This window comes from Labeo rohita, chromosome 7 (assembly GCF_022985175.1).
Source record: "Labeo rohita strain BAU-BD-2019 chromosome 7, IGBB_LRoh.1.0, whole genome shotgun sequence".
NCBI classification, from domain to species: domain Eukaryota; kingdom Metazoa; phylum Chordata; class Actinopteri; order Cypriniformes; family Cyprinidae; genus Labeo; species Labeo rohita.
The window spans coordinates 25,409,060-25,432,342 of record NC_066875.1 but is presented as its reverse complement, the minus strand read 5'-3'; the positions used below and the strand labels follow the sequence as shown (position 1 = coordinate 25,432,342).

The 23,283-nt window shown below is 36.4% G+C and overlaps 1 protein-coding gene across 2 annotated transcripts in view; it reads right to left on the bottom strand.

Annotated features, from left to right (window-relative positions):
• ambra1a (autophagy/beclin-1 regulator 1a) overlaps positions 1-23,283 on the bottom strand; it is an 84,498-nt gene that overhangs the window by 16,148 nt on the left and 45,067 nt on the right. For both annotated transcript variants that reach the window (XM_051114582.1, XM_051114583.1), the window contains exons 14-17: positions 21,397-21,551; positions 16,483-16,622; positions 10,028-10,138; positions 4,950-5,158 (exon numbers count right to left, since the gene is read on the bottom strand). In XM_051114582.1, coding sequence (XP_050970539.1) covers positions 4,950-5,158; positions 10,028-10,138; positions 16,483-16,622; positions 21,397-21,551 — 615 coding nt within the window. The remainder of the gene's footprint in view (positions 1-4,949; positions 5,159-10,027; positions 10,139-16,482; positions 16,623-21,396; positions 21,552-23,283) is intronic.

The window sequence follows — 23,283 nt, the reverse complement described above, 5'->3', positions numbered from 1 at the left end:
GTATTATCTAAACACTTTTTAACACCAGGGGATTTTAAATTACACAATTTTAGTAAAAGTCAATGACTGGGAGGGTTGAGTGTTTTATGGAAATTAAGGTATGTACATTTGAATAACAGGTAGGGGTATTGACCCCGTGGCGGTTCTAGTGTTAAGACAGATGCCAACGTTGCTAATTTTCTCCTGGACAGGTATAGGCTAAAAGCCCCGTGCTTCAGTACACAGTGGATTTTCCACGGTCGCCCGTGCTAAATGCCTTCATAAAAAGCTTTATATCGCACCACTAGCACGGTATGAAAACAATCTATGTTCCGACTTAAATGTGGTATTACAGTACATCTTTACGAAATATTTGGCTAATCGCTTTTAGTAAATTTTTGCGACACATAATTACTTCGCAAAACATCTCTCGTGAAGCATAAACATAAGTAACAGAAGAAAAAAAAACTTATTGTGTAGGACTCGTCACTTGCCATTGGAAGCTCCTTGTAGCAGCCTACGTTCCTGCGGGATCCTGCAGCTTAGCTGGCAACCTCGAGTCAGGGGGGGGAGGGGGGGGGATACGCCGTTCTACAGTATTTTGAAAGTGATTGCAGTACCAGTTTTGGCCACAATCCTACATACGGTTCCTTTAATAACCAATATTTTATCTGGAGCGTTTATATTGGGATGTTGTGGCTAGGCGAAATGAAACTTACTATTTCAGGTAAATTTCTATAGATGTACAGGAAAAAAGTAACATAACTAGTAATGTACCTTTTTTTTATTTTTATTTTTTAAGTAATCAGAAAAGTAACTTGATTACTTTTAAAAGGAGTAATCAGTAATTTAATTACTTTTCCAGATTAAATTGCACAACACTGATATATAATATAGCACAATATAGTCAATCGTTTTAAAAAAAATAAAATTAATCACTTTTTTCCCGAAATGAAACACAATTAATCACACTTAGCACTAAACTTTTTAAATATACTTTTATATATTGCAATATTTTCACATTCAATCCTCAAATTGTAGAAACAACATAAATACAGCATATTTTTAACATTTGTTAAATTTATGACTGAAAGTGAGTATCACTGATACCAACATTACTTGTGTCTCTAGGAAACTGTTCTTTTTTTCCTTTTTTTGTAGTAACTATTGACTATAGCCATTCAACATTACAGTAGAATCAATTTTAAAATATTAGGCTTTAAAAAATTCCAATTTAAGTGAATTTAAAACAATCTTCACATAAACCCATTATTTACCTGTGCCCTTCAGCAAGTAGTAAATCTAGGCCTACAGAAACAGAATAAAGTTATCAAACACTGAACACTAAATCAAATATGGATGAATCCTTAAAGCTTCAAATGTTACTGATTTCCTCTTTTTTGTTTAGTTATTTGATTATTAGACATCACAGCAGCTGGGTTATTAGGTTATTTGGCTGCTATTACTTTAAGTAATAAGCCACTGCTGAACGTGACACACATCTGACATGCATGCTTGTAGTTTATTTTCCTGTGAAAGTGGGCTACTCTAACACTGATGCTGCGGGTTGTTTTTCATGTCTGCGGGTGACCCCAATAATGCTGGGATGCAAATTTTACCAGGGGAACCCCACCAAAAAAAAAAAACATGTATATTACCCCCTGGAATGTGATTTTTAATGGGGGACCCCCTTAAAAATGCAACTGGGCTACTTTTGGGCTAGTTTTGAGTAGCAATTGGCCGGGTTTTGTTGTAAAAACCTGGCAATCCCAGGCTACATCGGGTGCAGCCACATTTGTGTGTGCAACTGAAGCGCTCATGCTATGAGCCCAGTATAATGGCAAACAGGATAGGTAAATTCGCTTTTACTAATATATGGCCTGACAACATCTCATCTGACAACATCTCATCCTTGTCACCCTGTACTTTTCCCATGCTCTTTTGACTAGCACCTGGTGCTAAGGTGAAGCTGGAGTGCACGACTGAAAAGTCTCCCATTTGATGTGGTCGTAATGACATTCTGCGACTACATAAATGCACTACTTGTCAAGAAAAAAAAAAGAGACAGAAGCAGCAGTTGTGAGTGGAGCTGGCAACCTTAGCCCTGCCCCTGTGTTTAACTGGAAAAATTAGTCGCCTGCGTTAACACGTGAATTTTGACAGCACTAATATAATAACATTTTCTATATCTATATAATTACTATACTGTATAAAGCTCTACGCACTGAGCCTCATCTTACACATTTCAAAGCCTTATGTAAGCAAAGCAAATGACAAATAAACACAACTTGACTGGAAAGTACAGACAGATTGTCAGATTTACATTCACAATCTATAGCAATGGAAAGGACTTAATTATTAATAATGTGCTGCTAAATATTGCACACACTATGATCTGACTCTTCTGAAGCTGAGCTCCCACCAGGCATTATATCAGACATATCATTCCAGCAGCGGCTCCGTCTGCTAACCATGTTTATAAATAAAACTGCACATTTAAACAGCCCAATAGTCTAAAAATACTAATGTCAGCTGGGTTAAATCTGTCGCTCTGCTTATTTCAGCGATTTATATCTGGGACCTCAAAATAGTTAAGCTTCATCGAGACATGCTTATTCATCTGTTTGGCGTGCTGCAAAAAGCGACACATGAAAACTAAGAGTAATAAGAGTAGAGAACTAAAATGGGCTGATGGGTAATGGAGGCTGGCTGAAGAGAGAATATGGCTGGTACTAGGAAAGAGAGATGCAATGTAGTGTTTTCTGGGATAATTCCTTTCTCTGAAGCTAACTGCCATTAAACATGAGAGCAATACTACACACACATTAACTTAAGAGATTCAGCTGGTGGGTGCACAGTGGAGTGGCCTCTCCTGTCCCCTGTAATTACCATTAGCATAAAAAGACAAAATGCGGCACCCAATCTTCTCTCTTCACCTCTCAGGCTTCTTGCTAAAGGCCACAGAATGACAAATAATACAAACCAACTGGAAGCTATGTTTACGTGCCTAATACTCCATAAATTTAAGTGATACCTCAATAAAAAATCATTATGCAAATCTAACTGAGCACAATCCAAAAGAATAAGCCTAAATAACCAGCTAAAAAGAAGAATAATTGACATATAAATCAGACAACTTGTACAGTCGGATTGAAAAATGCGAATGATATTTGCACCACAGTGATAAAACATGATTGGGGCTTTAAAGCGTTAGTGCAGCAGTGTTATTTTATAGGGCTGGGTGAAAAAAAAATAATAGATTTCTTGATTTTAATCGATTCTCATTTTTACGACACAATATTGATTCTTCAATCCTAAGCATTGATTAGTCTAACCTGTGTCCAGATAATAAACTGAACATTGTAGTGCACATCCCACCCAATAAATAGCGATAAGCCTTGTGCTTTGTTTATTTTGATATGAAACAAAGTCTCAGATTTCAAATTCTTCCCATTTTATTGCAGTATCCAAACAATTTGGTGCTGTTTAATGCCTCAGTTCAAGAGAAGTGGCAGTGAACTGTGTAAACTGATCATCTCCTCCGCTTTAATACCAATTACAGCATTAAATAAACCTGAATGAACATCCAAAGGTAAGTTAAAAAAAGAGTACAACTTGCCGAATTTTGTATTATGTCTCATGCAATTGCTCAGTCAGCGCTGAACCACTCAAAGACATCAATAAATATATAACAGCTTGTAAACAATGTCAAGTAATGTCACCATTACCTCAGCATACTCTGTGGCCATAATTTCATTAGTCAGCCAGAAAAATTAACTCTAGAGAGAATATGCTAAAATATATGCACCATATAATATATTCATTAGAATTTTTACTGTTCTTCGTTATTTAATTTAAGTGTGAATAAATTTCTCAAGTTTTTATGACCGCCACCATTTAAAAGTTCGTATTTAAAAAAAAACAAATTGGAGTAGATATATAATTATGTTATTGTAACTTTATAATTATAAAAACTTTATTGAGTGTTTTAACCTTCATATTATAGTAATGTAGTACCAGCTGACTCTCATCTATATTTTACAGCATTATTTAAGTTTTTTTTTTTACTTGAGAAAATTTGGCATGTACTGTACCTGAAATATATTTAAAATAATAGATATTGAATCTAATTGGAAATTGAATCAAATTACAAGCTTGTGAATCAGAATTAGAATCGAATCATGAAATTTGTGTCAAAACCCAGCCCTACTATTTTAAAATTATATATGAAGTATCAAAGTATTTATTCATATTTTGATATATATAAGTTTTCATTCAGACAACTGTTTTAGTAATTATGTCACTTTAGTCATTTTTAGTTTTTTTTAACCTACATATTTGTATGTAGCTTTTATATCAGTTTTAGTCATTTAGAACTTTAAGCCAGCATTAAAAATGTAAAAATGATTAAATGTAATTTTTTTCATGTAATATTTTTTTTTATTTTAATTTATTTCAGTTTTATTTCAGTTAACAATAATGACACTGTGGTGTAGACTTTGTCGTTTCAACATTCTGAAAAATAAAAAGATTGTTGGATGAGGGATGAAAATATGGAACAAAGACTTTAAAAAGTCTTTGAGGAAATAAATGTTGTGGCCAAGTTCTCAAACAGCAGCACTGAGAGCTTCTTGTTGCTATGGTAACACTAAATGCTGCTCTTTTGCATGCACAGAATACATGTGCTGCACACGCAAACACATATTGTCATCATCAGATTGCAAAGTTTAAGGTATACAATATAAACACTGCAACTGGAACATGCACTCAGATTGAATTTATTCAGATCAGTGAGCCTGTAGAAAGGATGAGAAGAGTGTTTTGTTGATACAGAACATTTTAGCAGTCAGGAGCTGCCAATCTGCTGTAGCAAAGAGATGGAACACTAACCAAGGATTTGTCTTTTCATCTCAAGGACAAACCTCACCTGAGCTTAGTAATGATAATCTGACTCACAGAGAGTGTCTTACCATCAGTAACCTGTGACCCCTGAGAAGTGCTGGGCTGCTGAGGTTCATCTGGAAGGTCACGGTCTGTTTGTGTCTCTGCATTCTGTAGCCGCATAGTCTGTGTCTGTGTCCCCTGTGATGTAACAGTGGGGGCAGGATGTCGTGGCTGCAGACCAATCGCATTCATCAGACCCATCTCTCTGTGGGATCTCCAATCAGTCCTGCTGTTCCTACAAAACAAGACACATCCCACAGCAGGATGAGTGATGACTACACCGAATCTTACAACACAGTCTTCAGGCAATTCCGGTCTGATCTGATATGACACAGAGTTAAATTCTGCACAGGGACGGAGGAACTTTAAGTGAAACAGGATATGTGTCTATATAACTGCTTGCTTGGTAAAGAGCTGAATCTTTTAGGACAAAAGGTTTTCTTTCACAGAAGTTTAAGTGAGGATGTACTACAATACCATGTATTTTATCTTAAACGACATCTATACAAGCAGAAGTGATTCATCCTCAGGAGAAAGTAACAATGCTACCAGACAACGTTTCCCTCAATTATTACAAAGTTGAAGGGTTAGTTCACCCAAAATTGTTAAATTCTGTCATAATTTACTCATCCTCACGTCATTTCAAAACTGTATAATTTTTTTCTTGTTGAACATAAAGTAGATACAGTTATTTTTCTCCACACAATGAAAGTCATTGGATTCTAAAACAACACTGAACTCAATGACTTTGAATGTATGGCCAAAGAAAAAAAGAAGACAATATCAGCTATAAATAAATTAAATAATTTTTTGAAAGTTATACATCTTTGGAATGATATGAGGGTGAGTAAATGACAGAACTGAATTGATATGTATGGGTGAACTGAGAGTACCTCTTAAATGTCAATTTAATTCCTGCCATTCTAAATTGAATGTAAGTATAATTAAAATGTACTGAAATTAAAAAAAAAAAATCTTATAATTGTCATTTTTAACTACAAAAGCAAAGTCTGCAAGGAGAAATCTTGTTTTACAAGATTTAAAGGGATAGTTCACCAAAACATGAAAATTACCCCATAATTTACTCACCCTCACGCCATCCTAGGTGTATATGATTTTCTTCTTTCATACGAATACAATCAGAGCTATATCAAAAAATGTCCTGGCTCTTCCTAGCTTTATAATGGCAGTGAATGGCTGTTGAGATTTTGAAGTCCAATAAAGTGCGTCCATCCATCATAAAGTATACTCCACACGGCTCTGAGGGGTTAATAAAGCTCTTCTGAAGCTAACTGATGTGTTTGTGTAAGAAAAATATCTATATTTAAAACTTTATAAACTGTAAACCCTAGCTATCGTTAACTGTATGTGCGTATATGAGAGAGAGGGGGCGTTTCAGTGGATGACATAGGATGTAGGCGTAGCATAAGCTCTGATGAGAGCGCAAAACAAAACACCGGTCATGAATTAGAAGTATAAAACAATGTATTGTAAAGAAAAATGTTGGAGGATTTCAATATAAGCCAAGAGGAGACTGGCGTTTCTTTGCTGCAAACAAAACTTGGTTCTCATGAGACTAGCATATTCTCACCGGGACTTACACTATGCCTATCCTATGTCATCTGCTGGAACGCCACTCTCTCATTAGCAAGCATACCACAGCGGAAGCTAGAGATTACAGTTCATAAAGTTTTAAATATGGATATTTTTCTTACACAAATGCATTGATTCGCGTCAGAAGGCTTTTATTAACACCTCCAGAGCACTTTTTATGATGGACGGATGCACTTTATTGAACTTCAAAACCTCAACAGCCATTCACTGACATTATAAAACTTGGAAGAGCCTGGACATTTAGTAATATAACTCTGACTGTATTCTTCTGAAAGAAGAAAGCCATATACACCTAGGATGGCTTGAGGGTGAATAATAGGGTCATTTTAATTTTTGGAGGAACTATCCCTTTAAAAGTTTGAAGGACTTTAGAAAAACAGACAGTAACAGGCAGTGGATGGCCATTTGTATCAGTTATGCCTAATCATGTGATGTCAGCAGTCTTATGCCAGGATATAATGGTCAGGATGATGATACTATGAGGGGAGACGGATACTCCATCACAATCCTTGTTGAAGCACTGTTGCTGTAGAGTGGACTAAGATGTCTCATTAAGCCCACTGTGGACAAGTGTGGCACCAGCATGTCAGGGAATGAAGACCGACAAGATGGGAACATTGGTAGCACACCTCACTCTGTCTTTTTTTCCAAAAAAAGTGTCAGCAAAACAAGCTAGATTCATGGCTGCTGTGATGAGGCTTAATTAGCAGCAGCCGTGCCTCACAGCTGTGCTCCCCTATCATGCCCATCAAATAAGTGACACGCTGCTGTTGCCCACACCTTGGACAGCGACCGGAGGGGTGGTCAGCGATAATTTGATGGGAGGTGAATTCTCAGTCACACAACAATTATCACATCAAAACAGAATAGATGAAACGGTATTAACAAGACAGCGCTTCTTTCAATCCAAGCACATGAAAATACGCACTTCTGTATACATTTCCTTATTTTCTATTTCTATTTTCTATATACAGTATCTCACAAAAGTGTATATCTTCTTATGGAACAATACTATAGAAATGAAACTTGCATATATTTTATAGTAGTCAATGTGCAGCTTGTATAGCAGTGTATATTTACTGTCCCCTGAAAAAAACTCAACATACAGCTATTACTGTCAAAATAGCTGGCAACAAAAGTGAGCACACCCTAAGTGATAACACTTGCAAAGCCACATGTCCTATTCATCATGTTCATGCTTTTGTCTGCTTGACAGTACCATACAAAGTTGTGTATCTTGTATTAGAGCAGTTAAAATTTGGTGCTTTGAGTACAATTCTCTCATACTGACCACTGGATGTTCAACAAGGCACCTCATGGCAAAGAATTCTCTGAAGATTTGAGAATTAGAATTGTTGAACAAAGATGGCCTAGGCTATAAGAGGTTCAGTAACAACCTGAAACTGAGTTACAACACTGTGGCCAGGGTCATACAGAGGTTTTCCAAGATGGGTTTCATTTGGAATAGGCCTTGCAAGGGTCAATCAGTGAAGTTGAGTGCTCGTTCTGTGCATCAGGTGCAGAACCTGGCTTCAAAAAAAGATGCATGAGTGCTGTCAGCATTGCTTTAGAGGTTGCAGAAGTAGAAAGTCCACTTGTCAGTGCTCAGACCATACGCTGCACACTGCAAAAAGTCGGTTTGCATTGGCGTCATCCGAGAAGAAAGCCTCTTCTGAAGCTGGCTTACAAGAAAGCCCGCAAACAGTTTGCTGAAGACAACCTGTCCAAGAGCATGAATTACTGGAACCATGTCCTATGGTCTGATGAGATTAAGATAAACTTGTTTGGCTCAGATGGTGTCCAGCATGTGTGGTGATGCCCTGGTGAGGAGTACCAAGAAAATTGTGTCTCTCCTACAGTCAAGCATGGTGGTGGTAACATCATGGTCTGGGGCTGGATGAGTGCTAATGGTACTGGGGAGCTGCGGTTCATTGAGGGAAACATGGATTCCATTATGTACTGTCATATCTGAAGCCAAACATAATGCCTTTCATTCAGAAACTGGGCCGAACGGCAGTTTCCCAACATGATAATGACCCAAAACACACCACCAAGATGACAATTGCCTTGCTGAGGAAGGTGCAGGTGAAAGTGATCTGATCTGAACCCTATTGAGCAGCTATGGGGCATCCTCAAGTGGAAGGTGGAGAAGCACCATGTGTCTAACATCCAGCAGCTCCATGATGTCATTACAGAGGATTTGAAGAGGATCCCAGCAACAACCTGTGCAGCTCTGGTGAATTCCATGCGCAGAATGATTAAGTGCTAGATAACAATGGTGCTAACACAACATATTGACACTTTGGACACAGTTTTGACAAGTTTACTTAGGGTGTACTCACTTTTGTTGCCAGATGTTTTGACAGTAATGGCTGTATGTTGAGTCATTTTTTAGGGGACAGTAAATATACACTGCTATACAAGGTGCACATTGACTACTCTAAAATATATCTAAGTTTCATTTCTATAGCATTGTCCCTTGAGAAGATATTCTAAAATGATTGCTGAAATGTAAGGGGTGTGCTGACTTTTGTGAAATACTGTACGTTTACCTTACTGCACGTTTCGCACCAGTGTCAAAGTGAAACGTCCAGCGAGTAGCACTAAACACACATTTAATACGTGACTGTGGCACATTTTTATTATGCTGGTACATGTATGTATTCCTGCGTTTTTATTACCCTGCTTGAGGTATGTACTGTGGCTGCTCAGAATTCAAATCCGGGGAGTGTCGCTAAAGGTTAACTCTCTATTATGTTGGAAATACCCCCTATACCAAACCTAACCCTAAACCTAACCGACAGTGTTAACAAATGCAAAAGTGATATAAAAAACGCATTTGTTGATGCAGCCATGCTATTTTAACTTCATTATGCAAATTTGAACTGTTTTGTTTAACTGCAGTTTGACACTGGAGCTCCTCAGCTTTCAAGTGCAACGCGAGCTATCGAGCAAACCTACTGAATTAGAAAACTCATGCATATGAAGCTATTTTTCTGACAACATTGTTCAAAAGTATCAGTTTTCAAATCGCACAGGATTTTTAAAACTGTTCTGAAGTCATAATACTCTGCAAGTAATTGTGTGAAAATTAGGCTTTACTAATTAAAACTCCGTATCTGTAAATACTTTGTGTGAAAAGGAATAAAAGTTGTCTGAGTTTATAGCCTCTAGTGTTCAATTCAACTGGAAACTGCAGTGATTCATACATATAGGTATGTTTTTTCAGTTTTGCAGAAATATATACAGAGGCATGCATTTCCAATGAGCCTAGGTTAGCTCGAAATATGCTCAATATGCCACATTTTTTTTGTATTCTATTATTAATTATATATATATTATTATTTCAATTACATTTTATATTAAATAAGTAAAAACATTTAGATTTTTTAAAAAAGTAACGCTGAACTTAAATGTTAAAAACAACAACACTACATCCTGGTGCTCTCAATATTATTTTAAAAGTATATAAAAGTATGTCCATACTCACCCTGCTCTGTTTCCACCCCTGCTGCTACTGGTTCCAGCCCCTCCACCATTATTGATGGTGAACATTCTCTCAGAGTGTTCAGAGGTGCTGTTGCCATCTGAGTGTACATCACTGCAAGGTATATTTCCATGGCCATATACATAGGCAGACAAAGAAAGAGAAAGTAATAAGTGCATATAATCCAGGTAAGACTCACTGACAATGTCACACATACTTCTGCAACTCTGCAGAAGTGAGGAGTTTTAAACAGTTTGTAATTCTAAGGTGGCATCCACTGGTATTAATTAATTGCACATAGATAAACAAACACTGAAATAAATAAAGTAAGTCCTCACCGAAGAAGAAAATGGAAAAATGTGTTTTGATTAAAACAAAATAATTAAAAATCATCCCATAATTTTTACTTATTTCAGAAATAAAGGATTAGGTTAAAAAAAATCCTCCCTCCTTAATGATTCTGCTCTGACTTTGGGAAAGCCTTGTTTTACTCTGCCCGGTTTAAATACAGAGAAAAACTTCAGCAAACACAGCATGAGAACAAAGAGCTGAGCTTAAACAACAGCAGACAGAAAAAGAAGCCTCTCTCTTTCTCGACTGTGTTAGAGCTGTAGTCCGTTGACTGCTCATTTGCCTAGCTCAAAGAAACTCGCTATACTCCCCACGGACTCCCACAATGCATCTATGCGGCTCATTAGCATAGCACTGACAGTCCCGTTGTTGCCGAGGCTGACATTCACTTCATCCAACCATCCCGCGTACCTGTCTCCAACCAAGAGTTCCCAAAGATGTTACCTCCCAATGGGCCTGTCCAGCTCTCCTTCCAGCCCCCTTTTCCTTTCTACTGTTTTATCTGTCTCTTTCTCTTTTCTCTTAGGTAGTCTAACTGAGGGAAAACAAAACATCTCTCTGACTCTTGTTTGAAGAGTGTAGCAGGTCAAAAGTTGGACAAAATGATGAATACTTGCCTATTATATAGCTAAGATAATTAACTTCTGAAAAGATCATCAGCGTTTAACACAGAATAACCACTGCTTCAAGCTGGTGGTGCTTTTTAATGGATAGGAGACAAAGTATGAAGGCCTGCTCCTGGTATTCTTGAATGTAATCAATATTTGTGCACTTCAAAATTGATCTTTCAACACATCATAATGAGTGGGTGTTCCTCATATCTGGAACCACTGGAGGCTAATTACCAGTTTCAGTCAGATCGATCCATCTCCTGCCAATGTCCATCAAAAGCTGTAGAGTAACAGCCTTTAGAGGTACTGACAGAGAGAAAGCAGTGTGTGATTCTGGCTGTTTTCAGAGAAAGGTAAGGATGACATTCTAAAACCTCTGGTAAATAAACATGGGATGGGAGAAATCTGACCGTATATTAACATCAAGCATGGATTGAACAGCCTAATAAAAAATCTTCAAAATACTGTCAATGTCTCATAGAAGCTGCCATGTCTGACTTAGTCTCTGTATTGAGATTTCATGAAGAATGTAATTGGTCTTGTTATGCAGGCAGTGTTGTAGAGACCGGCAGATCATTTGAGTTCAAGTCAAGACCGAGACCACATGAGGGTTGTGTTTGACTCAAGACCACAAGTCCACAAGCACCCGTGTCCATAACAAGACCATGACCGTGAAAACATAGTCTTTGACCCTGCCTCAAGTCCAAGTCAAAACCATATTTTCAAGGTCCTGGTCTAGTCATGGACCTAGGAGCAAGACTTGAGCATGACTCAGACTCCAATGAGATAGTCATGACTACAACACTGTAAGCTGTCTTCAATTTTAAACAGTGTTTACTTCAGATGTGAGTGTCTAATAAAACACAACATAAATAATTATAATCAATGAAGCTCTCTACACTGGAAGCACCACCTCTATTTTTGAGTCATTCCAAACTCTAAAATAAAATAATTTACACGTCATATGTGTGCATTATGTGCAAGATAAATAACTTCTGACAGCTCTGTTGTGTCTTTATGGAAGCCGGTTTCCACCACTGAATAAGAAATTTAAAAAAGGTAATTGAGACTTTCTTTTCTCGCAACTGCGAGTTTACATCTTGCAATTCTGACTTTTTTCTCAGACTTGCATGATACAAACTTACAATTCTAACTTTGTGAGATATAAATTCACAATTTTGATAAATTAAGTCAGAATTGTATCATATAAACTCACAATTGTGAGTTATAGTCAGAATTACAAAATATAAACTCACAATTTTGACTTTTTTCTCAGAATCGCGAGTTTATATCTTGCATTTCTGTCTATAACGTGCAGTTGTGAGTTAAGTCAGAATTAAGATAGAAACTTGCATTTCTGAGAACATATCAGTCTTCTTTCCTCAAAATTGGACTTTATAACTCACAATTGTGATCTGCTATGATCTGTCCCATCATAATAAAGGCAAAAAAGGCCAAAAATAAATAAATAAATTTAATTTAATCTTCCAAAAAAAAAAAAAACTCGCAATATAAACTCGCAATTGCAAGTTATAAAGTCAGAACTGCGAGACATAAACTCGCAAAAGAATCAGAATTGTTATATTAACAATTTATATGAAATGTATACAGGTATATACAATAATAAAAATACCAGTCTATATCTCACAATTCTGAGAAAAAAGTCAAATTTGCGAGTTCATATCTCGCAATTATGAGTTTATATAATCACACAATTCTGACTTCATTTCTCAGAATTGCGAGTTTATATCTCACAATTCTGCCTTTTTTCACGCAATTCTGACTTTTTTCTCAGAATCGCAAGTTTGTATCTCCCTATTCTGAATATAACATGCAAATTACGAGTTAAGTCAGACTATATTATACATTCTAAAAACATATCACCCTTTATTTCGCTCAAAACTCGCAATTACAGAAATGTGTGAAAGGCAGAATTGCATGAAAAAAAGGCAGAATTGCGAGATATAACAATTACATTTTTTATTTTTATTCAGTGGCGGAAATGGGCTTCATATGTCTAGTCTCTGACCTTCTAAAAACCAAAGATGATAATACATTATATGCATTTGTTAACAGCTGTGGCCTTGGACACTTTACTACTTTATCTAGAGGTTGTGGATGATATTAATAAAAAAACAAACCAAAACAAATTAAAAAAAACATGCACCTTTGAAAAATTAAAAAAAGTATGCTTCTGAGACACCTCTGATATACTGTTTTCAGCATGCTTGTAAATTATGCTCAGGAAGGCCCAGGACAGAGATGGGCAACCATGGGCATTAAACAACAACAGCATGTACACTATATGATTCTGAAGGATAACATGAATAAAGGTGCATTCATGCCACGTTGGAATTACTGTAATTATGAGATTCCGACTTGTAAAAAGCATTCAGTTCCTGGTAGAACCCATAATTACAACCTGTAAACTTGTGCCATGCAACCACTGCAACATCAGGCAGAAACCAAACGGCAGCACCTTCAGCAGTAAAATAACCATATATTTTTAAGTTTTTCTGTTTATCACTTTCTATAACTATTGTTCATTGCTTAACAATGCAAGAATAATTTAAAAATAAAAGACATACAATACAGTTTACAGTAGCTAGTTGAATAACTATATCTAGTATCCCGCTGAAATTATACTTTTATCAATAATGCATTTGCATATAACTGTTACTTTTTGTATTGCAGTTTTTACTGATTACTCAAATTACACATATTCATTTCCATGTTAATATTGCTGCCACAGAACCACGTTATTCTGAGTCTTACTGAAACAAAAGGGCGTGACCAACCCCGGGTAGAATGTCATCATCTAGTAATTATGGTAATTATGACATGGCGTGACTGCAGCATAAAGCTTTGTTGTAAATTACATATTGTGAAAACATACATAACAACAAGAAAACTAGCCATTATTCTATACAAATTATTCACCCAACTATCTGATGTATTCAAACACCTATGTGAGTGTGGGACTATGCCTGTCACGATCATGAATTTTGTGCTGATGACTGTCAACAAATAAGTGTGAACAGCGATTTAGTCTCTTTTCCCTCATGTCACGTACAATGTAAGCCTAATATATTCATTTATTTATCTTTAATTTTTATTACATTTGGATATTTTACTATTATTAAACATAAATAGGCCCATATAGTCCTATGTGCTTTTGCATCTCTTCGTGTGCGAGTTTCACAACACACTTGCATCACAACATGCCGGCCATGAATTTATAAACCCACGTTTGACAGCTGACATTAAAACTTTTAGTAGTATTTTTTCACACCCACCCATCATTTTTCTTTCAGAAGACATTTAGATTCATCAGCTGGTGTCATACAGATTTCCATCATGTTCACTGAAGGACCCATACACTTATTTTTTTTTTTAATCACTTATGACTGGTTTTGTGATCCAGGGTCACATATACAATATTTTAAAATAAATAAGCTGGAGAAGTCTCATAATACGATCAGTCGTCACGATTGCGGATAACAACATGCAGGATCAACACTGTTCATGTATTGCAGGGTATGATTAAATGTAACCATTTTAGTATGAAGAGACACTAAAACATAGACCTACGTTTATGTGTTTTTGACCTACAACTGTAAACGATGTGAGAACAGTTCACTATTTAGGTTTGTACATTATCATGAACTCACTAACTTCACCGTTAGCTGGGTTTAGCCAGAGATACCTTGCTGAAGCACGGATGGCATTAACATTCTGCTTGAGCAGATGAAAATTGCAACTTAATGAGTGTATGACAACCAGAAAATGAACGTTTTTGTCTTCATTGGGATTGGGGTTTAATGCTTAAGGACAGTTTGCTCTGTTTTGTGTGGGTTAAGGAAATGTAATAAAACAAATTCCATTGCCCATCCTCTCAGGATACCTGGAACCAGTGTTACAAGTACCACAGGCACATACTTTTTCCATTTTTGTAGCATAAACACAATCAAACCGATGCGAGCTTCGGATCTTCCAATGTTTCTCTACGGTGCTGAAACCTAAAGACGTCCGAGTTTCACTCCCAGTGCAACTGATACTCAACTGCCATTGGCTCATCTGCATTTGAGGGGAGGGGCTTAACGATAGGTCAATTTGTGTTCCACAGAAGAATGTTGGAGAGCATAAGGGTGAGTAATTTGTATCTCTCTACATTGCATTCCTGCAGTTCAAACAGTTTTCAGCTATCAACGCCTAGGTTTGAATCCCAGGGAATGTTTGGACTGATAAATGTATTGAAAACTTTAATACAATATAAGTTGGTTTGTAAAGTGTCTGCCAAATGCATAAATGTAATGTAAGTAATGGACCAGTGTGGTGCTGAAATCTGACTCCCCTTCTTCTCCTTACACATTAGAAAATGTGAGCGGACAGTGCACATTTTATGGCATTTCTTTTCATGTTTAAATTTTTTATTTAAATAACAAAATGTGACTGAAATTTAAACTTAAGGAAGTTTGATTATTTGATTGAAATTTCAATTAAGGAAGTTGGATAACTTGATGTAATCACTTAAAATCATTTGAAACAACTGTGATTAGATCAAATAATCAAACTTCCTTAATCAATAATTGTGACAAGCGACTATGTGGGAGTGCGTACATGTTTGTATAAGAGTAAATCATCACGGAAATTACACTAAGGCAGACAATTTGCTGTCACGACTGTAGCCAAGCTACTTTTTTGTGTCCACACCATACAACATTATATTTATTGGGGACTGGACGCCACACAAGTACATAAACTACAAATAAGGCCATGAGTCTGTGTATGATGCATTTTCTGCTTTCTCTAATTAGCAAACTGTTTGCATTAATGAACTGAGAGTGTGTTTACACTGTAGAGACATTGTTTCTGCTGCAACGTGGGCTTTTTGTATCCACAGTAACCTTGATGATAATTATGACAAACTTGCAGAAAAGCAACATCCACAGCCGAGCTGCAAATTATACAACCAAATACAGTGGAGGGAAATGATCCTTGAAGTGAATTAATTAGTGTCTGTTTCTCTAACAAACACCAATCACTTGCAGGAAAACTTCCTTTAAAACCGCTGAAGAACTGACAAAACCAAAAAGGATTTTGAGATTTATGACATTCATTTACATAAACATAAAACAGAGCTGTTCTCACCCAGAAAACAAAAACAGATGGGCAAAGCGAAGGAAAGTCAGTCTGAGTCCAACCTTTAAAACACTTTTATATGCACACCATTTATATCGCAACTTGTTTTACCATGGCTAACATTAAAGATCATTTCTCATTTAATGTTGACCAACACCTAGACGAGTACGGGGCTCATTATGCTTGGCAAGCAATTATCTTAAGAAGTCCAGCTGGGTTTCTTAAACCGTTCTTTAAAGAAAACCATTACAACAGCACTTTTGTTCTTTAATGCAACAAAAAAAGAAAGAAAAAGTGATTTATGACCCACAAAGAGGGCTGAGTGAGCTGTGAAGGGATGGACAGGAGACTCACACAGGTCTGCAGATGACCAGATCTCCTTTGTTGGTTCCATAAGCGAGCCCGAGCCCCGGTTCTGGCAGCCAACGTCCGGAATTTATACTGACGTGTCTCCGCTGGTCTGGGGCCATTGGATACACCACATCAAACACCCTCTGAAAAATAAACAAGAACACACCTGTTTAAACCGTCCCACAGTCCTCTCTGAAGTTTCACTCATTCTATCAGTCGCCAGCACCTCCCATCATCCTCTCCGCTGTAGACTGCAGTCTCTGTCAGATATGACAACACTGCTAGCATAACTGAGAAGAGGCTAAACTGTGAAAAGTCAAATCTCTTTCTCCAAAGTACTCTTTCTCTTTCTTTCCAATCCATTCCCCCGTCCCTGTCTGTCAGCCCTGGCATACTACTTACACTCCACTGGCTCTAGAAAAAAAGGACAAAAATAGGACAAGCTCATGTCTGCCAGGGAGAGAGACAGCGGTCTCATTCATCTGCAGATGAGTGATCAACAGACAAACTCTTTCTCTCTCTTTACTCTAGACAGAGAAAATTCAGGACAAGGATAAAAGCCACAAAAGGCTTTTAGTTTAAACAGTGTCTTTAAGGGAAGAGAGTGTGTAGGATAGCTGCACATGTATGTCTGCAAGACACCACCTGAATGCTGTGTGTTTGTGAATCTGGACCCAGTAGATTGCAGGAACGTTGTGGGGCTCAGCAGTGATGACTCCTTAAACATATACAGCTCTTCTGAGTGTGTTTATTAGAGTAGTATTGACGTATACAGCACAGATTAATTACTGTGAGTCTGATTCAATTCTTAAAAGGCAGGAGTTCCTGATAAATTCATTTAAAACAACATTCAAATCAGCTGTCAGTTATTCACACTTTCTTCAAATCTAAACCAAATCTAAAAGTTAAGATTTTTTAATGTTTTTGAATAAAGTCTGTTATCCTCACCAAGTCTGCCTTCATTTAATTCAAAACACAGTTTACAGTAATAATGTGAAATATTATTACAATTTAATTTTTTTTCATGTAACTTATTACCGTGGTGGCAAAGAATTTTCTCTAGTTACTCCAGTCGTCAGTGTCACGTGATCCTTCAAAAATCATTTTAATATGCTGATCTGATGCTAAAGAAACATCTTTTATCAGTGTTGAAAAGAATTTAATATTGTGTTTGATATTTTTTGGAAACCACATTTTCTTTAGGATTCTTTCAAGAATAAAAAGTTCAACAGAACATTATTTATTTGAAACAAATCTTTTGTAACATTATAAATGTGTTTACTGTCACTTTTGATCAATGTAATGTATCTTTGCTGAATAACAGCAAGTGGCACTGGCAGGTAAGTAGCATGACGAGTACTTTAAACCAGCCTGAGAATGAAAATGACTATTCTATTAAAAAATTTAGATGTAGAAAATGTTGTTCACAGCAAAGCCGGAGATAGAGCCTTGGGCTAACCTTTGTTCATTTTCCTTCTCTCCGCTCTCCGTTGTATAATTAATCCTGGTAATAAGCAGACACATTAACGATGCTGATGTATTAAATGTATTCATTATCTACCATATGAGAAAATATCACTTCAAATAAACAAACAAAGAGATCTCTTCTAATAAAAGAAGACACGAGGGGGAAACAACATAATTACAGAAAATAAAATGATAGTAAGTAATAAATAAACACACCATGAGTGAGAAATGTCTCTATAAACAAACAGTCATAAAAGCAGAAAACGGATAATGAAATGTACCAAAACTGCTGTTGCCATGACTACAGCTGAAATCAGGCACCCTGTAAGGATGTTGCTACGGCAAATGTATGCAGTGGTTAATATGCATTTTGCACTGGTACACCTTTTTCCCGTGATTCATAGCCTGTTGTCATTTTTCAGTCCAGGTGTTTAACATTCACATATTAGCCAATAGAAATTTAGTTCAGCTGTTTTTGTATAAATTATGCAGAATTACTTACATGATCATTTGGTGTAAACCAGGTAAAAAATGTACAGAGGCCCTCAGAGGCCATGCATTATGTTTTCTATCCTGTGTTCTTGTAACTACAGCTTAAAGGGATAGTTCACCCAAAAATTACAATTCTGTCATTAAATACCAGCTCTCATGTCATTCCAAACCTGTAAGACCTTTGTTCATTTTCAGAGCACAAATTAAGATTTTTTGGATGAAATCCAAGAGCTTTTTTTGACCCTGCATAGACAGCAACGCAACTACTGCGTTCAGGGCCCAGACAAGTAGTAAGAACATCATTAAAATAGTCCATATGACATCAGTAGTTTACAAAGCTACAAAATTCTTTTTGTGCACAAAGAAAACCAAAATACCGCCTTTATTTAACAATTTCTTCTCTTCCGTGTCAGTCTCCCTTGCATTCACGAGAGTACCAAGACTGACGCAGGAGCTGGTGTTCTGACAGAGAACCCACATGCACTTCGGCTTGTTTGCAAGCAGAGGAATGCACACACATGCATCGTGGTACTCCCATGAACAAGTCGAAGACTGACACAAGTAAGTAATTATTGAATAAAGTTGTTATTTCTTGTTTTCTTTGTGCAAAGTATTCTCGTAGCTTCATAACATTACGGCTGAACCACTGATGTCACTATTTTAGTAATGTTCTTACTACCTTTCTGGGTCTTGAACGTGTCATTTGTGTTGCTGTCTTACAGTATGCAGGGTCAAAAATATCTTAATTTGTGTTCTGAAGATGAACAAAGGTCTTACGGGTTTGGAACGACATGAGGGTGAGTAATTAATGATAGAATTTTAATTTTTGGGTGAACTAACCCTGAAATTTTCTTTTGACCTAAACTAAACAAGAGTTGTTTTGTTGAGATCTTAAGTTCACATCTTTCACATCGGTTAGCTTGGAAGCATTCTACACAAATTTCCCAGAAAAGTCTTTTACCAACAATAGCACAGAAAATCTGAGCTCTTACTTAACTTAATGCAGCCCGTACAATGACATTTAAGTGCTCCATTATTTGTTCAAGAATTTTTTTATCTCAGTCTCACATAAACTGCAGAGAGAAATTGAATGAAAGCAGTGCTGTAAATATATTTCACATAAAGACGTGTGAAAGGCTGACAGTCAGGAGGCAGACCTGTGAAGCTCAGAGACTCATTACCTCATATAAAACATAACACTACAGCATTGTCCATTTCATTACTGTACCATCACCTCTGGTAGTGATGTCCAATAACCATTAGAGCTGAGAAATAGTACTTGAGAGTGTCATTAAGAGAGACTGAATTAATATATGGATCATATTTTAAAGGAGTAGTTCACTTCCAGAAGAAAAATTTACAGATAATGTACTCACCCCCTTGTCATCCAAGATATTCATGTATTTCTTTCTTCAGTCGTAAAGAAATTATGTTTTTTGAGGAAAATATTTCAGGATTTTTCTCCACTTAATGGACGTCTATGGTGCCCGTGAGTTTGAACTTCCAAAATGCAGTCCAAATGCAGCTTCATAAGAAGGAGGGTCTTATCTACCAAAACGATTGGTTATTTTCTAAAAAAAAAAAAAAAAAAAAAAAAAAAAAAAAAAAGGTACAAAAAAAAAGGTACAATATACTTTGTAACCGCAAACGCTCGTCTTGGTTTAGCTCTGAGTGAACTGTGTGTATTCCTGTTCATGACAGTTAGAGTATGTCAAAAAACTCCCATCTAATTTTCTCCTCTTCAACTTCAAAGTCGTCCTGCATCGCTCTTCTACCTTTTTTTGTAAAGGGCGTTTGATCTACTTTGCATATTCACTTTGTAAACACTGGGTCAGTACGTCTGCAGCGACGTTGGATGACAAGGGGGTGAGTACATTATCTGTACATTTTTGTTCTGGAAGTAAACTAGTCCTTTAAATACAGCTCTAGCTGCAATATCAAAAGTACTAACCTCCTTTAAGTCCATCACAGTTTCTGATTATCACATTAAGACATTACTGTACGAACTGTACTGTGGTGGCCAGCCTAATTAAGTGGAAGCAATATATTTTTTATACAATTGAGGCTCAGTTGGAAACACACAGAGATTTGAGCAGGGAACACTGATTAAATAACCGCAAATACCCATGAAAACATGAACAAGTGCTCACTGCACTCCAGCCTCTGCGGAAAGAGATTTGGTGTTGTATGTTTAGAGACCAAACAAGGATAAAAATGAAGCTCTCCTGCTCCATCGCTCTCAAATTAATCCACGTTCAGAATCCTGCCATGAACACAGCTTACAAAAAACAAAAGTCAACCGTGTAGATATTTCCATTTATGCCCTTCGCTCCACACAAATACACAGTTTTCCCACTTCTCTCTCCCTCTCTATTTCTAAGAGAGTGTATCTAGGTCAGGCTCCTACTCAAAGGCTTTTCTAAACCCCAGGCTCCCCCCTCTGCTGTAGAGAGCACAGAGAGCTGATCTACATAGGGCAGACCACCAGTAATAACCAAACATCACAATAATCAAACGTCATGAAAAGAATGACTAAATTTACTAAAAGTGGAGGAAATAAATAGGTTTTGTGGCCTGTCTGGAGTCTTCACTTTGAAAGTGCTTTGAAAAAAAAAGCACTTTCAAAATGGAAAACTTGGGATTTCATTTTAAAAAATACCTTTTGTTATAAATATTTAGAGGCTTTTATTTATTTACCTTTTTTATTTAAAAAAAAAAGTCATTTTTATTTGTTACCTTTATTAATTTATTACACTGAATAAGTGACAACCCACATAAGAAAGCCATTTACATTTTTTTTTTTTTTTTTAAATTGTAAGATATATGTACAGACTTCTAGAAACAAATAGTGCTTTTCTTTAATCATAAGACATGGTTACGTATTTTGTTTTTTACATTGTGACAGTATTGAGAGCTGCAGCAGGCGCTAAAGAAGATGTAAGGTCAGCAGTGACGTACCCTCATGGAAGTCTCTCCTCCGTGGGGCTGCTGCAGTCTGAAGACCTGTGCCACCATGTGATCAGTGATCTGATGCAGCAGGATGCGGCGAGACGCCAGACCCACCATCACGTAACGACCCATCGGAGACAAACTGACAGAGATGGCATTTGGACCTGTGACAAAGACACACAAGCTAGCATGGAAACACTGACTGAAAACTACAGGCTAAGCCAACCTATTACAAAATTATCACAACTGTTTAAAATAATACATTTAACAAGACTATAATACAGGACTGTGTTTGGTCTTAACACTTTTTGTTAAAACAACAATATACGGTTGAGGTCAAAAGTTTACAGAATCTGCAAAATATGAATTATTTTACCAAAATAAGAGGTATCATAAAAAAATGCATGTTATTTTTTATGTAGTAGTGACCTGAATAAGATATTTCACATAAAAGACATTTACATATAGTCCACAAGAGAAAATAATAGTTGAATTTATAAAAATGACCTTGTTCAAAGGTTTACATACACTTGATTCTTAATAAGTTGTTAATAAGTTGTTACCTGTATAATCCACAGCTGCTTTTTTTTGTTTAGTGATAGTTGTTCATGAGTCAGATAAACTGCCTGCTATTCTTCAGAAAAAAGCATTTGTGTGTATTTGAACCCTTTCGAGCAATCACTGTATGATTATGATTTTGAGATTTTCAACTGAGGGACTCAAATGCAACTATTAAAAAAGCTTCAAATGCTCACTGATGCTCCAAAAGGAAACACAATGCATTAAGAGCCGGAGGGGGAAAACATTTTGAATTTGAAGATCAGGGTAAATTGAACTTGTTTTATCTTCTGGTAAACATGTAAGTATCTTCTGTAGCCTCTGAAAGGCAGTACTAAATGAAAAAACATGACATTTAGGCAAAATAAGAAAAATGTACACATCTTTATTTTCTTGAAAAGTTTACACCCTTCGCTCTTAACGCATCGTTTTTTCTTCTGAGCATCAGTGAGTGTTATAACTTTCTGTAATAGTTGCATATGAGTCCCTCAGTTGTCCTCAGTATGAAACGATGGATCTCAAAATCATGCAGTTTTCGGAAAGGGTTCAAATGATGAAAAACCAAAGAATTTGTTGGAGCTGAAAGAATTTTACTGAAGAACAGCAAGCAGTTTAACTGTTCAAGACAAACAAGGGACTCATGAGAAACCACTGAAAAAATAAAAAGCTGTGGATCATTCAGGTAATCACACAGTATTAAGAGTCAAGCATATGCAAACTTTTGAACAGGGTCATTTTTACAAATTCAACTATTATTTTCTCTTGCGTCTTTTATGTGAAATATCTTTAATTATTTTTATGTAAAATAATTAACATTTTGCAGATTCTAAAAGGTACGTGTACACTTATGACCTCAACTGTAATAAATCAATGCATTAAATGAGCTAGCTGATAATAATTACTAACTACATATAAAAAGTCAAATCAAGGCTTTAAGCTTATTGTGAAAAAAACGAACTAAAAGTGATGAAAATCCAGGAAATGTATTTTGAACCCTATTAATACTAAAATGTTAATTTTGTGCATTATTAATTGCTGTAAATGTTATAACCAGAGCATTCAGACCAATCTGTTAAGCATGAAATTAGAAAAGTTCACACCTAGACCTGCTCAGACTGTAATTATAACTAATATAATTTTTCATTTTAAAACCTAATTGAATTTCATAGCCATTTAACTTTAGAAATCAGCCTTGCTTGGTGTGTGCACATGAGCCAAAGAGTGCTAGTGATGTGATCAGCAAATGGAAACGAACGATTTAGTATTGAGGATCCTGGTTGATTGCTCTCATTAATCCACTGTTATCGGATAGGATGAATGATAGTTCCTTGAGGCCTA